This window comes from Leiobunum rupestre, chromosome 3, assembly GCF_980474605.1.
Source record: "Leiobunum rupestre chromosome 3, qqLeiRupe1.1.hap1, whole genome shotgun sequence".
In the NCBI taxonomy this organism is placed as follows: Eukaryota; Metazoa; Arthropoda; class Arachnida; order Opiliones; family Sclerosomatidae; genus Leiobunum; species Leiobunum rupestre.
In genome coordinates this window covers 28,474,073-28,490,065 of record NC_143386.1, presented here as the reverse complement: position 1 = coordinate 28,490,065, position 15,993 = coordinate 28,474,073, and the positions used below count along the sequence as shown (strand labels likewise).

Genomic DNA, 15,993 nt, shown 5'->3' with positions numbered 1-15,993 from the left:
AACTTCCTAAACAAGCAGAACTATTAGCAGACTACAGCAGGCCGAACAGTGCTGTACATAGAAGACTTTTCCTTGGATATATTAAAAACGCGCTAAATTTCAACAGATAAAAACGAGGACAAGATTTTGTTTGGCAATGTAATGCTCTACTTTTCTGTTTTAAAAATTTTGTTTTATGAAGTTAATAAAATCAACGACTTACACGTTGAGAACAATGCGCACACACTAATATGAGTAACCAGTTAACGATTACATAAAAAAAATAAACTATAGCAAACCTTAAATAGATAAAGAGAGGTTTTCGTCCGATAAAGTTTGACTTGTTTAGATATTAATCAAGAAAAAATGTCGAAAACTTTGAAATAAAGGTGCTGTTAATCTCAATACCTTCGTTCACTAGCCCTCATTTATTCCCTTACACGCATAAGCTCTTAACACAGTTATCAATAGAATTTTATCAAATCGATAATATATTTTTGGGGTCACCCAAAAGTTCAATATAGAACGGGGCTTTTCGGGGACTATGGCCCTATCTGTTCTCACTTCAAAATAAAGGCAGATTAAAAAGGAAAAAACAAGCAAACAGAACGCATCATAGCGCTCAGTTAGTAGCTTTCACGTTTAAATCTTTGGCAAGTCAGTTACACGAAATGGCGCTTCCAAAAACCTTTAGGAAATTAATTGTAAAAACTTTGTCTACCGATTTTCGCAAAGCGGTGGATATTGTGAATGTACCAATGGTACAACCTGGTCCCACGGAAGTACTTATAAAGAACAAGTACGTCTATTGTGTTACTACAAAGAATTTCGGATGAGGAAAACTACGATAATCTTTATATTTTGTTAGGTATCTTGGAGTCAACGCTTCGGATGTAAATGCATCGAATGGCAAATACTTCACCACCAAACTGTATCCACCTTTCGATATCGGATTAGAGGCATCAAATTTTTAATAAGCAAATTCTGCTATTTACCAGGAAATTACATATGCGTACACTTGGAATGTCTAAAGAAGATGTTGATTCTCATAGAAACGGGCTTGGTTTAGTTCGCATCGTGCGGCGGGCGATTCGACAATAAACCTTGACTCAATTACCTCATTCGCTGAACAGTCTAAATACGTGAATATACGTGCCATTAAAACTGTGTCTTTGAAAACATTACAAAATTATGCGAGAACTTCTGATCCATTTTGCGGTAAGTTTGTTTTACTAGTGAACGTCTTCCATTTTTCCGCGGCGGCGGTTTATTAGCTACTGCGGGAAGCCAATGAATTTGAAAATACGTGTTACGTCTTCCATTTGACGTAATTTAAGGCTTTAAGCCCAGCCGGTATCTCCAGGTGCATTCACAGAACGGTAGACATTCCAAGTGTCCATGTATAATTTCCTGGTTTTTATCGCTAACCCAATAAACTAATACGTTTAGGGAATAGGAGAAGTGGTTGCGGTAGGCGAAAAAGTTAAAGACTTTAAAGTCAATCAAGCTGTGGCTCACGTTGGCCTCAAAGCGTACTCGGAATATGTGGTATTTCAAATTAATTTTAATCTTTTTACAATTTTATTGTTAAAATCTTTTCCTTTCAGTGCAAACCTGCTAAAGAGATAATTGGTATTCAGGAGTTGAACCCCAAAATACTACCTTTACTAGTTAGCGGTTTATCAGCGTCTCTTAGTTTGGATAAAGTATTAATATCTTAAACTAATATCAAAAGTAAATTGTAACGTAATCATTAAAATTATTATTAATTTGCAAATTCGTAGAAAGGTCTACTAAGATCGAAAGATAAAGTATTAATAACTTCTGCAGCCGGTGGGACCGGACATTTAGCGGTAAGTAATAATTTATTTATTAATTACAAGTTAATTCATTATTTCAAGAGTTAAATAATTATTTATTAATTAATTAATTATAATTATCGATAAATAATTTCTTAATAATTAATCGCCATTATTAATTAATTATAATTAGAATTATCGAAAAATAATTTCTTAATAATTAATCGCCATTATTAATTAATTAGCATTATTAATAAACAAATTCTGCGTGCATTAATTAAATAATTATGTATTAATTATAATTAATAATGACAATTAAGTAGTAATTACAGGGTTGCCACAAAATTTTCCGATTCAAATTCCCTGTTTTCCCTGACCATTTTAAGAGATTTTCCCTGACTTATTAAAGCCAAAATTTTTCTTTTATATTTTACATTTATCAGAAGTTAATAAATTTGATGGACTTATCAAGGTTATTGCAATGTGAAAAAATTAGCCAAACTTTCATGGAAATAAATGATAATCGTGGAATTTGTCATAGATCTAGAGTTAAATTACCTTCAAAAAGTGCCAAGATAAAATTGAATTCCCTGAATTTTTAACAATTCTTAAAATTCCCTGACATTTCCCTGACTTTTTAGGCCCATTTTTAAATTACCTGACTTTTCCCTGATTTCCCTGACGCGTGGCAACCCTGAATTAATTAAGAAACTATTTATTCATTAATACTGATAATTATAATAATTAGTTAATCCATTAAAATATTTAATAGTGGTGACTAATTTTTAATTAAATAATTATTTAATTTTCGCTAATGCTAATTAATTAAGAAAAATTAAATCATTAATCAATAACTGTAATTAATTATTTTATAATTTGAATTGTTGCATACAGGTCCAATGGGCCAAGAGTATCGGCTGCCACGTTATAGGTACCTGCTCTAGCAAAGAAAAAGTAGCCTACTTAAAAGTAGGTTTTAAAAATATTTTTATCATAAGTAACATAGTATATGTAAGTACGACACGTCAATCCCCATTCCCTTCGTTGGCAAACATTACTGCCAGGTTAGTTAGATGTCGATAAATACTAGATAAAAGGTGTTTTGGTCGCAGTATCGAAAATAATTATCTTTAGAAACGAAGTTAGTGTTTATAATATTTAATATTATGTTACGATTCAAAAATTTCATTGTTATTTTCGTAAAGTTAGCGTTCTTTTTACTTAAAAAAGCGATTAATATTTAAATAAGCCTTGGCTGATCAGTGAAAAGTCTAAAAGCGGCAATTTATCGGGCAGTTCCAGAGACTAATAAAGTGTCCAGTTTACATAGCTATTGGCGAAACAGACTGTCCTGAAAAAAATGAGCGTTGGAAAACTAGGAGGTGTGTCACACTATTTTACTATTATGTTACTTATGGTTAAAGTAATAGTAATATTTAGCATAATCTAATGAATGTGGCTTAAATTACAGACAATCGGATGTGATCTAGCCATAAACTACCAAAGAGAAAATTTATCGGACATTTTGAAGACGGAATATAGAGTAAAATGAAGCTAGCTTATTAGAGAGAAAAGCGTCAGACAATAAAACGTGTACGGAGAACACGTAGACAGTACATACTCAACATTTTATTTTGAATGCGATATAGACTTTAATAAGGTTCTAGTTAATTTAATAGAACTTATTAGTGGTAATAAATTCAAGAATGTGTTAATTTTAACTACTCTATGTGTTCTTCGTGCACGTTTTACTGTAGGGTTTAAAGGGAGTATGAATTACACCAAAAAGTCGTCTGCTGACACGCTCTACGGCTTATACTTAACGTAACTAGCTCCCACCATGGACGAATCCATGCTCCAACTAAACTCTAGCTTTCGTCAAACCTGGTGGCGAAACTTGTTGATCGTGGGGTGGCGGAGTGGTTAGCACTTTCACCTCGCAGCATAAGGAGTCGGGTTCGATTCCAGCTTGTGGCAATGGGTGAAAACCACTCCTTCTGCGTTAAGTTTGCAAGTTCTCTCCCCACTGGTTTAATAGGTTTGCCCCAAGCTCTTCGGCTTCCCGTTTCCATAAAAACTTATTGAGGTTAACGATAATAATAGACGAGTAAAGAAATTGTTTGCCAGTTTTTCATTAATTTTCACGGGGAAGGTATTTTGAAACAGAGGGAAGAAAATGGGGGTTATCCAGCCTATACACGTAATATTTGTGATGGTAGCGGCATCTTACGGCTGATTCTTGCAACTATAAACCTATTTTCATTGGTCTATGAACGTCGGCTGCTTATGTTGTCATTTTTTGATTACGATATACATGAAAGATCTCTTATCGTTTTACTATTATTATTAGTTTAAATTAGCTTTGTTAAATGAGTTTCCAGGGTGGTTCCCAGTTGTTGCCTTAAAGGTTGTAAAAGCTTTCCTTTTGGTAAACTGAAATCTTCATTTAAAATCACTTTCAAAGCAAACCTACATTGAAAGATGCATTAAGCCTTGTCCGAAAAATATTTTTAAATTTAGATTTTAATATTATCATACCATGTTTTTTTAGTTGTTAAGTTCATCTTCAGAAACTACGTTTTTCTTTTTTCGAAACCGTTTTAATCATTAACACTCAATATTTAAATAAATTAGTTTAAGATGTGGAACACTGAACCGCCACTTCGCCGGAACATTTTGTAAAAGTGTACAAGTAGGATAATTTACGTTCTGCGCAGACTCCCGTAATAGCCAATCAGGTTCTCCTTTCCTACCCACAATTCCCTCGGAAGTTCGTTAAAAATATTTCAAATGGAAAGCGGTTTTATTTACTCGTCTATTAGTGAGTGTAGGGAGCTGTTGGCTCGTGTGGCATCTAGGACCGACAAACACAAGGAGAACGCAGCTAGCCTTTAAACACGCTAACGCAGTGTTGCGTACAAATTTCATTGGACCAACCTTTTCACTGAACGGGCGGGGGGAAGACAATTTCGGAATTTTCCCTTCCGACGACAGCAGGCGCTAAAGCGTCTAACCAATGAAAACTGTACATAAGAAAATGCAGGACCTCTGACGGGTTGCGTTCTCCTTGGGTGGGGTGTTGTGTTTGTTTCTCCTAGGTGCCATGAAGGGCTTGCCACCACCCTCCTACGTATTGTAACCCGGCCACCTATATAAGGGCTTGGGCCTAAGGTGGTGCCTTGGGTATTAGCCTAGCTGATTATTTTATACCATAAACGTGGAAATTCATACTACCTTTAATCTCACTGTAAAAATGTTATTTTTAATGAAATATACACTTTAGGAAGGAATAGACGTAATTTGGGAAACTGTGGGTGGGAAAATGTTCGTCACCTTACTGGACCATCTGGCCAACAATGGACGGCTCATTTCAGTAGGCACAATCAGCGGATACAAGTCTACCACAACTGTGCCAGTGGTCAACATAGACGCTTTTCCAAGAAAAGTAGAGTCGTTTGCGCGAAAGTGAATAATATATTTCTTACGACAGAATTATCCATCTTTGACATTAAAGCGAGACCGGAAGTTTATCAAGATATGAGTATTTAAACTGCTGTTTCGTCATAAGCGAACCAACGCAGAGGCCCAACTACATGTAAATGATAATGTTCGAAGCGACATCTGTTGCGATTCCAGGGAATCTAGAATTTAACTCAAAATTCACCCTTTACCATAGCGCTACCAATCGTGCAAATTGTGAAAATAAATGGTGCGGGGAAACGTATTTCAATGAAATATCTATTTTGTTTCACATTTGCAATTATTTTAATTTTTAACGATATGGAGTCTCACCTCAGCATTCGCAATTGGTTGTTTTCGGTTTAAAATCGTCTGCTTTACATACCGCGGGTGATGGTAAAGTAAAGTTCTGCCACCATACAAAATGGTCACTTTTACCCACTATTCTATATGGTCACTTTTACCACCATTCAAAATGGTCACTTTTACCTACCATTCTATATGGTCACTTTTACCACCATTCAAAATGGTCACTTTTACCTACCATTCTATATGGTCACTTTTACCACCATTCAAAATGGTCACTTTTACCCACTATTCTATATGGTCACTTTTACCACCATTCAAAATGGTCACTTTTACCCACCATTCTATATGGTCACTTTTACCACCATCCAATATGGCCGGGCTCCCAGCGATTTTTTTTTTAAATATTATAGGAATTATAGGAAATTTCGTAGAAAATATAGGAATTTATAGGAACATTTTTAGCCAAAAAATAGGAATTTATAGGAAAATTTTAGCTAAAAATAGAAATTTATACGAACAATTTTGAAAAAATAGGAAATTATAGGAGTATATTGAAATTATAGGAGTTTATTGAAACTATAGGAATGGATAGGAACTCTGCCAGCCCAACCGTTGATGTTTTCGGGAACACCGGACCTAAGCCAGAGCTAAGCTCTATTTAGAAGGCAAATTTTTCCCAAACGTTAAGGTTGTTTTCTAATACATTATTTTTAAAATTCTAGGAATTTCTGGATATAGCTGCTATAGAAAAACTAGAAAATTTCGAAAAAATAGGAATTTATAGGAACAATTTTGAGAAAATAGGAAATTATAGGAATTTATAGGAATTATAGGAACTCTGGGAGCCCTGATATGGTCACTTTTACCCACCATTCAATATAGGAATATTGCTCAGAAAGTATGACCAATTCACGTCGCAATTTATTTTATTCTGAAACGTAAGTCGAAAAAGCAACGGGAGCCTGAGGATAACCTTAGCAATAAATTGATGTGTATACTTCTCTCTGAGACATATATTATAAACTTCTGATGTTACGTTATCGTAAAGATAAAAAAAGGTAAATAATTTATTTAAATTTTTGGCACAGTTACTACTAAATTCACTATCGCTAAATGGATTCATGCTTTTTCATCATATGGAATACATACCGGCATATCTAGCCATGCTAATTACGATGTTAAAAGATGGCAAGATTACCGTCACCATTGAAAACGGAGCCCGCAGCAAGGACGGAGAATTCCTTGGCCTCGAATCGATCGCGAGAGCTGTAGAAGTAAGTCGCTCATTTTTATCATGAGTTCATAAAATAGTCTCCCTCCTGAGTAAACAAGTGAGATTGGGTGAAATTCAGCTCGACCTCCTCCCTCCACCAAGAATGTATTTATTTATACTCAGGGAGAATGAATATGTAGAGACTATCGACGGACGCGTTGAGCCAATGAGCCCCTAACCCCGTCACGCTAAGGGGGGGGGGGGGAAAGGAGGCGGTCTTATTTTTTGCGTCCTCGCTGCAGCGATAATCGCGTCGAAAAACGTAATTTTTAAGCACCAATGAGATTGCAGTATTATTTGATTTTATTAAAGCGGAGGAGCATACCGGGGGGCCCAACGGGTGGAATTGGAGAGACGCTAAAAATAATCTCGACATATTCATTCTCCCTGAGTATAAATAAATACATTCTTGCCTCCACTAAACGCCTCACGTAATTCATTTACGCTCGCTAACTTTCGGTGAGCAATCGGAGCAACCCCAACGCCATTCTGAGGAGCCACAAATTGTGCGAAACCAGTCTATGGTTGGAAATTCTTGATATTTAATTTAATTATGAATTCGTTTTGAGTAGAAGATCCATTTGTTTCGAGTTTTATTTATACCCGAATTGTAGGCCTAAGTTTTTTAATTTCTTTAAATTTGTTGATAGTTTAGCTTTTTTGCCCCATTTCAATATGGACTTTTCAACCTTTTCGCGAGTTTGGTCAAACTTTGCAATGCAGTACATAGGTGGTTCATATTAACTTAACTTTTCGGAATAAAGATTTAGACTAAATTGAAAATGTAGAAGCTCCCATATGTACGCAAGATAGTGTTAAGAGGTTATTAACACGTAATACCATAAGTATATAAGAATTATTCCATACGTTTGTCACTTTGGAGAATATTTTACTGAGAGCTAGTAACGGAGTGACGTTATCACAAGAAGAAAATCTCCCCCTAGCGAGGCGCTGACAAAGGCTACGTGTGACGCGTTAGCAAGCGGACGCAAAACGACGTCGAAGCCCGTAATGCAGTCTGTTAAATGTGAATAGGAAGGGTCACACTTATAAATCAATATTATACACTTATGGTAATACGTTTTGGAAAATAATTCCACAATCAATGATATATCGTTATTTCACTGTTTGTTTAAAACATTTTACTGATAATTGAGTAAGATTTCGCTCTCATATCAACATATCTGGTCAAATGTTCGGCCCATTAATTTCTCAAACGGGGAAAAGCGCAAACAGGGGGAGGGATGCGGTAATTTTACAAAACAAAGAAGGGACGGTACTCTCAATAGGGTATGCCGTCATGCCGCACCTTTGGCTATATCCGCCATGATTGAATGCTTTTTTTTCCCTATAGCGGCTAAGTTAGCTTAAAGGGAACCACCAGCGTTTGAGTTCGATCTGTTTCACGCGCTTTAGTTCCCAGAATAGGATTGGTCTTATATGCTAAATTCGGGCCGAATTTTTCAAACGCCGGTGTAGCCCTTTAAGGAACGCCTGACACCAGCGCTGTGGCGTCGGTTTTTGACAACTTGTCTACTCAAACGAAACTAATTGATAAATTTTATAGTTTGATACGTAACTCCCGTTATTTAAAGCCAGTGGCGGCTCGGGCGTAATGTAGACCTATATGATATATGAAATTTCCCAAAAGGAGACGTTGCACTACCCATTCGATTTGCCATCCCAAAGCGAGCGAATAGTTTTGGCCTACTTGGTCTTATTTTGTTGGTACAATGTAAAAGAAAAATGGCAAATGTTTCATGTTCAATTTGTTCATCAAGAAATGTGTTTTTTTGTTTCAGTACATGTATGATGGACAGAACATAGGCAAAGTGATGGTGACGTTGTAATTTTTTTTAATTAAAGACTCAAAAAGGGACCATTAAAACATTATACTACAAGGTTAAAATAAATCTACCTTAAACACTTCTATACAAATTAATAAAAAAATTGGTGACACAGTGAAGGTTCAAACAGATCTTTGAGATCATAAGAAAGCCGATTGGCGGGGCGCAATGCAGTGCCGCAAGCCGCTAAATTAACATGACAAATTTTAAAACAAAACAATTATTTATGGTGGATAATAATGTATAGAAAGCAATTTTTTTTAATAAAAATTACAATTTAAATATTAATAAAAATTCTACAATATAATACATTTACGTTATTCTATGGAACTTAAGACTGTCTTTTAGCATTAGATGCATTGAACGGTCCCTGAGGCAACATTGAATGCGATTTGGATTTATGCAAAGTCCTAAATTATGAATAAATGGTGTAAGAGTTCAAAATAATTGGCAAAACATAACATTACTCATTCCTAATAGGCCTCAACCAGTGCTTGAAATGGACCGGAACACCGTTCCATTTTGTCAACATTTTTCCTCATAACGTTCTAGTTCGTAATGATTATTTTCATGTTCCAGTTTGTGAATAAGTCCATTTTGAGCACTGGCCTCAACGAATTTTATTAAATTAAACTTAAATCTTATAACTTAAAGCAACAGTCGGCTCTTATCATTTCCACCTTAATTATGAAAAGGCCCCTGTTATTAGAGATGGCCAATTAATCTATCAGATTCTTCAGAAAACGGGACTTTACCAGAGAGCGTAGTGCCATCTATTTATGGCAAAGGAAGCAAAATTTGAAATAGCCATCGGAGAGCCATATTATAGTTAGACAACTTATAAACTATTAAGGGATATATAATTGAGTATATTTGCTGGAATTTATGTAAGTGGCCAATTTGCAAATAATCCAATAAACGCGAGGGGCACCTATAAGTATCCTCTTGGGTCGAAATGTAGCTTAGCTATCTTATTTTGATGTCGATGGTGGCGACATCTGTTGTAAATAGAGCTACTTGACAGAGCCAATATTTTCTTCCAATCAAGAATGTTTTCAGGTGAAGAGAGCCCTTTGTAACAGGCAATAAAAACCAGAATGTACTTACGAGCTTCGTGGTTTATTAATCCCTAATGACGACCCTCTTAATCCAAGATTGGACACTTGAGAATTCTTAACAGGTTGAGCATTCTCTTTCGCTTTCTGAGGTGTTAATGTTTTCCTCAAGTTAGAACTCTTTGTGGGAAATTGAAATTGTTTCAACTCTACAAATAGAAACTCTCATAAGTTAATAAAATAATGGACATTCTTTAAAAAACATTTATTCAAATAAAAAATAAAAATCTTGCTTAGTCAAAACAGTAAATAAGCTTCTAAAAATTAAGAGCCTCGTATTAGAAAATCAAGAATGCAAAGTATAAAACATCACATTGTTTAAAGGCAAGCCAAAGCAGTAACACCGGAAAAAGTAACAAAAGATTCTTACTCTTTTCCACAAAGCCTTGCGCATGAAGATTTGGTGTTGAAACACCAGCTGTTAACTTGCGACGTTGATGCAAAGGAACGTTTAGTGATGGCTTGGAAAAATTTCTTACAATTGGTGCCACCGGTTGTACTGGCTGTAGCGTTACAGTTGCAATTTCTACTTTATTGGAAGAACCCTTGGAAAATATACTCTTCTTAAAGAGTTTGTCGATTGGAGTCTTTGGTTGGAGAAACGCAAAAGGTTTAGACTTTGAACCAGCAATGCTGGGTTGAGGCGGTTGAACGGGTGAGAGTGCAAGGTAGGTTTGATTCACCAGATTGTTGTCGTGCCCTGAAATAAAAAGAAAATATTAAAGAAAGTTTTTTTTTAAACAAAATCCAGTATAAAATCTACCTTGAACTGTCAGTGCATCATGTTTCTCATCAAAAACAAATGTGTTGTCGCATTTGGCTTCCTCAACTACTAAATGATTGTGAACTATGATATTAAAACTACTTTTGTAATTTAAAAAGACATTAAATTCATCTAAAAAAAGAAACTTTACCAGGAGATGGCGGAGTCCTAATTGCAAATGCCCCAGGCGTAAGACGAACTATAAAAAATGACAAAATATAAATTTATGACATGCACAAATCCATGATTTTAATAGCAGTTATAACTAATTAATAATACAAGAAAGGTTCCAATACAATTTCTTAAAGGGATAAGCAACTAAATAGTGATTTGATAAAATAAAGGTGGTCTTGACCAACTTGTTAAATTGTTGCTCTTAAGTCGCAAGACCCAGCTTTATTAGTGTATTCTTCGAACAAAGCGATTTGCAGGTGCGCTTGAAAAAGCTATTCTCTCAACTGTAGAGCACTAAAATAGACTTTTTGAAAGAGACTGTGACATAACAGCAACATTTCAACAAGAAGGCCATGTTTCTTTATAAAATAAGATCTATTGTCTGTTAATGAGCTAGGAATATAAGAGTACGTTCAGTAACAATCAACGGGAAAAACCCCGATGGTTTCATATTTTCAACTGATGAGCTTTTTCGTCATAATGACGTCGTAAGTTGTTGAACACTTTCATTCAGTAATCAGTGTTTTTTTAAAATGGCATATAATTTATAGTAGTTTTACATCATTCACCAGAAAAACTGGCTCTTCCAGCCTATGCCCATCAGGACTTCAAAAACCGGAAACGCAAAAAAGCGTACAGTAGGAAACAGATGTCAGCGATAACTAATCAGCGAGTCCGCCAAACGGTGCTGAACGCACACCCATTGTGTCGCAGTTTTTTTGCAAGAAAATCTTTGTTTAACCGGATAAAACTTTAAAATTTTTATAGCATCCCTACATTAATGTAAATTGCTAAATTGTAATAATTCAAATTTTAAATATCTTACCTGGTGACGGTGGCGTATCCATATCAAATGTTGGGTTTTTAATGGTTTCTTGCAAAGTGTTAAACTCAATTTTCCTCTGAAAAGGTTGGTTAGATGGTTGAGATAAATGCTCCTTTTTGGGTGTAAATTTCTCATCGTAATTGCGTAGAGTTGTAAGAACTTGGTTATCAATTTCCATATTGAAAGTTCTCTCCAAAGATCGAGTGACAGATTTGGTTTTGGCCAAAGGAAATGGCGATCCATGCTTGCCTCTATTCAAAACATATGGGGTTCCTGTAGAAAATGAACATTCTTATTAAAATGCTTTAAAAACTTTCATTAAACCAAAAACCTCGAACCTTCTTCAGAGTCATTAATCAGCGGAGAAGCTAATTTCTCAAGTTCAGAGTCTTCTTCTACGTTATTGCCCAGGAAACTGTCCACTTGGATGTACGAATGATCTCCTGGTTTGTCAGTGCTGTGGTACGCTGCTAGAGTTTTTTTGGAATTTGAGACATAAGGCGTGGAAGAAAATGGATTACATGGAAGTCCAGATTGCGATTTTCTATTCCAAGGTGATATAGATTCTCGGGTAAACTTGTAAATGGGTAGCAGTACATAGTTCTTGATATATTCTTCAGGTTCGTTATTTGGTTTGAGCTGATCTGCCCATATAACTTCTTTAGACCCTTCAACTTGCCCTAGAAGTTTTTCATAATCTTCGACAATATTACTGGAGAGAAAGCCATGTTCCTTAAGTAAAAGATGCATTTCTTTGACATGCGACAGAGCCTGCTCCGACAACCGCCAATTAGCTGCATTTTCATTTGTTTGAAGGTTTAAAATTTTGATGATATGTTGAGATTGAACATTCAGACCAGTAATTTCCACCTCCAATCTTTTCTTATCCATGTACAAACGCAGGTGACTATTTTCAAAACTATCGTGTCCGAACTTCTGATTTAGTAACAAATTTATTTGATCCTGGTTAGTTTGCAATTGCCGCTCGTAACGTTCTTTCAAATTTCTTAAACGGTTTTCTTGAGTCTCTGATGCTTTAAGGGCACTTTCAAGTTTCAAATTGCTCTAAAAATAAAATAAAAGGTACATTAGATTCATTTCTAAAAAATATTTTCAAAGCATTTATACTCTGGTAAGACGGTCTCGACACCATGTCATGCAATGAACTTGGTTATGAATTTGTTTCCGCCATTGTCGTTTAGCCTATAAATGAAGAAAATTAGGTTTTTTGTTTAGAAAGGTTTTCTTAACTTAAAGGACTGATAAACTTACCGCTAAAGATTTGGCATCACTCTCACAATTCAGAATTTGTGTTCTTATCTTAATCTGCTTGGTAAATAACTCTTCCATGGATATCAAGAACTCTGAATCCAACGAGTTCAACACATTCAAAGGAGTTGGTGCACAAACAGGAGAATTTGGCGTCACAGAAACCATTTCAGCCACAGCTTTTAACTTAATTTCATCCTGATCTATGTCAAATTGCAATGAAGTTTGACACACTGCGGAGGCCGTTGCTACATCGTTTATAAAAGCATTAGATTCTTCTTCTTCATATGCTTTCAGTTTCTGTTTCAATTGCGCAATCTACATAGGAATAATTGTTATTGAACAATATAAATTGTTGGCTAATATCATAATTTTAGTTTTAATGATTGTCTGTTATGGAGCGATTGTGTAATCGGAAGTTGCCTAACCGGAAACTCAACCCTTTCTCTCTATGCTGGCAAAATTTCTTCTAAATTAATTTGATGGCTATAGATACGAGCTAAAACAAGTTAGTTTCAAATTTGAAAATAACTAACATAATTTTAAATTCAACAGTCAATTGCTTTATCAGTCCTTAGCCACATGTTTTAAATTGCCATTGGCGAAACAGACTATTAAAGAACTTGACGTTGTGAGAATAGGAATTGTCATACTTCTGATAATAATCAGCTAGGCTAATACCCCAAGGCACCACCCTAGGCCCAAGTCATCTAGCGAGTTTTGCCTTAATTCAGGTGGCCAGGTTAAATTACATACGACAATTATAATTACCGTTAATTTCTACAAGTTTTTATGGAAAAGGGAAATAAATCTCAGGCAAAACCCCTATAACCAGCAAGGACAGAACTCGCAAACTCTACGATGAAGAAGTTGTTCAGATTTTTAACCCAGTGCCACAAGCTGGGATCGAACTAAGCTCCTCTTGCTGCGAGACCAAAGTGCGAACAACTCCACCACTTGCTCTTAAATTTTAATAAAGTTACCTCGATCTTCTGAGATTCCATGATTTTCTTATATTGAGAAACATGAGACTCCACATTGTAATCATTCCTTTTTAGCTAAATATATGCAGGAAAAATTTCACTAATTGTATTCTTAACAGCAAGCAAGGTTAATCATACAGTGACTTTGATAGCTTTAGCTCTGCTTGCGTAATTCAGGGTATTGTGTGTATCATCGTAAGTCAAAGAGGCAGGACTGACAGCTGCTATCATAACAGTGGCGCAATTTCCACCCAAGCTATCTTTTAGAATCCTAGTTAGTTTACTGTTACGATAAGGTATATGGTTCCCTTTCTGAGAATAAAATGGAAATATTGAATTGTAATTCTGATGAAATTTAAAATAACTAACCTTTTTATCAGCAAGGGCATTAATGCAGCTTCCAAGAGCCAACAAGGACTGATTTATGCTTGCACCTTCTTTCAGACGAGCTTTATTGTGTCCTCGGATGGCAGTAGCTCTTTCAGATCCAGCCAAATCCACGAGACTCATCTTGCCAATTCTGATATTCTCGGATGGTCCAGCAACTTTATCCGTTTGTTTTAGGTAAACTTGGAACACAGCGTGAGAACGGGATGACTCTGCATTTGCATCTGTTGGATGTTGGGTACGGCTTCGGTTTCCATAGACAAGAAGATTCAGAAGATCTTCCGGGCTAGTAGGCTAGAAAGTAGTTTTTTCTTTAAATAATTATCTTGGCTTATACCTTATGCCAGAGTCATAGCAGGATTTTTAATTAAGACAGTAAGGTTTATTTGTTTACGAGGGTGGTGGCAAGCCCTTCATGCCACACGAGTAAACCGCTCAATGCACTTCCTATTATCATTAGGAAAGGGGAAATCGAAGAAATATGGGGAAAACTCCTTTAACCCATGAGAAGATAGCTCTCAAAATTTAGCGCAGGAGTTACTCCGAGTTTTCACCCAGAGATACAAGTTGGGATCAAACACAAGCCCCTCTGGCTGCCGGGCGAAGTGCGAACCACAGCACCTTAATTTACCATTGAACCTTATCTAAAATGATAATGTAATTACTTTATGCATTGAAAGACCTTGTACTTTGACACCAGAAGTATCTTCCCTAATTTGCAAGGCAACTGATGGCACTAAAAGATCTTTAATCGACTCATTGTATACCTTTAAAAATTAAAAACAATTTGTAGATAGAATTAATAAAAAAATTAACTTCATATACTATTACTTCTAAATAGGACACCAAAATTTCACAGTCTTTATCCTTAACCATTTCAATTCTGCGAAAGAGCTCCATAACCATTAGAAACGTTATACCAGGATTCTTATCATTTCCTAGCATTGTATGAGTTTTTCCAGACCCAGTTGCTCCATAAGCAAAAACTTAAGTAAACAGGAAAACAAAAATAGGAAAATAGTACAACGCTATCAGGCTAATAACTTTAGAATACCTGAGCAGTTAAATCCATTCATTAAACTCTCAATAATAGGTTTTGTTGTTTCCTCAAAAACTTCCAAATTCGAGCAATCACCATCAAAGACACGATCAAACTCAAATGTTTTGTCTTTATTGGGACGAATATTAATATCCCTAAGTGTACTTTTTTTTCCTTGAAAGAAGAAGTCATTTTTTTCTTCTACGGGATCAAAAACCAGCCATGTTCTACTTGATTTCGGGGATACCTTATATTAGTTAGCTTTTCACAATTTAGTAAAACAAAATCTTACCTATCTGGTACATGAACAACGCACCGGCAGTTGACACTATTTTCATACTCATTAAATGGCCGAACTCTCACTACAACTTTAATATTACTTAAAACATCAATAGCACTAGTATTGGAACTTTTGAAACTATGGTTACTTAGTCGACGACTACTACGCCCAAACGACCGTCTCTTTATACTAACATTGAATTTGCTTCGTCCAGGCGTTTTTTTAAAACTTCGATTCATCTCTAAACACTAGGCCGATAATAATTCCACAAAAATAGTTCACTGAAGTGTCTGAACCAAAAACATTAATTAAAACACCATCAACACAATTGAACGCATGAAACATAGACTCTGCCAAGAATTTCAACACAATAAATCCGACTTTAGAAACTTTTCTGATTATATTAAGTTTAAGCGTGTGAAAAATTTACTTAGAACCATAAATATTTTATCCGAAATCAACTAAAAAACCTAAAATAAATTCAAAGTCCA

The 15,993-nt window shown here is 35.5% G+C and overlaps 2 protein-coding genes across 6 annotated transcripts; one reads left to right on the top strand and one right to left on the bottom strand.

Moving 5' to 3' along the window:
* Positions 1-579: 579 nt before the first annotated feature.
* LOC149951367 (prostaglandin reductase-3-like) lies at positions 580-8,960 on the top strand. Of its 2 annotated transcripts, XM_090168003.1 has the most exons (10): positions 580-778; positions 848-938; positions 1,429-1,527; positions 1,587-1,685; positions 1,764-1,832; positions 2,673-2,747; positions 3,250-3,321; positions 5,062-5,223; positions 6,635-6,820; positions 8,622-8,960. In XM_090168003.1, the coding sequence occupies exons 1-10, from the start codon at positions 651-653 to the stop codon at positions 8,667-8,669; spliced, it is 1,029 nt and encodes a 342-aa protein (XP_090024129.1). In that variant the 5' UTR covers positions 580-650; the 3' UTR covers positions 8,670-8,960. The 2 variants fall into 2 exon arrangements, with proteins under 2 accessions (XP_090024129.1, XP_090024130.1); XM_090168004.1 differs by lacking the exons at positions 580-778; positions 848-938 and adding an exon at positions 982-1,197.
* Positions 8,657-15,885, bottom strand: LOC149951366 (kinesin-like protein KIF18A). Of its 4 annotated transcripts, none has more exons than XM_090167999.1 (16): positions 15,515-15,885; positions 15,238-15,452; positions 15,015-15,169; positions 14,849-14,950; positions 14,166-14,477; positions 13,935-14,108; positions 13,797-13,871; positions 12,817-13,131; positions 12,673-12,747; positions 11,883-12,609; positions 11,545-11,817; positions 10,696-10,743; positions 10,545-10,628; positions 10,152-10,481; positions 9,774-9,930; positions 8,657-9,076 (listed from the first exon to the last, which is right to left on the bottom strand). In XM_090167999.1, exons 1-16 carry the CDS (start codon positions 15,739-15,741, stop codon positions 8,998-9,000), a joined length of 3,348 nt encoding a protein of 1,115 aa, XP_090024125.1. In that variant the 5' UTR covers positions 15,742-15,885; the 3' UTR covers positions 8,657-8,997. The 4 variants fall into 4 exon arrangements, with proteins under 4 accessions (XP_090024125.1, XP_090024127.1, XP_090024128.1 ...); XM_090168001.1 differs by having other exon boundaries at positions 10,545-10,613; XM_090168002.1 differs by having other exon boundaries at positions 10,545-10,610.
* Between the last annotated feature and the right edge of the window lie 108 nt (positions 15,886-15,993).

Coding starts and splice junctions, on each gene's coding strand:
- LOC149951367 (XM_090168003.1), top strand. CDS start 651: ATGGCGCTTCCAAAAACCTTTAGGAAATTAATTGTAAAAACTTTGTCT. Junction 1,528..1,586: donor AAGCGTACTCGGAATATGTG/GTATTTCAAATT, acceptor TTTTCCTTTCAG/TGCAAACCTGCTAAAGAGAT. Junction 1,833..2,672: donor GTGGGACCGGACATTTAGCG/GTAAGTAATAAT, acceptor TGTTGCATACAG/GTCCAATGGGCCAAGAGTAT.
- LOC149951366 (XM_090167999.1), bottom strand. CDS start 15,741: ATGAATCGAAGTTTTAAAAAAACGCCTGGACGAAGCAAATTCAATGTT. Junction 15,453..15,514: donor GTTGTTCATGTACCAGATAG/GTAAGATTTTGT, acceptor CCCGAAATCAAG/TAGAACATGGCTGGTTTTTG. Junction 14,478..14,848: donor AAGGTCTTTCAATGCATAAA/GTAATTACATTA, acceptor ACTACTTTCTAG/CCTACTAGCCCGGAAGATCT.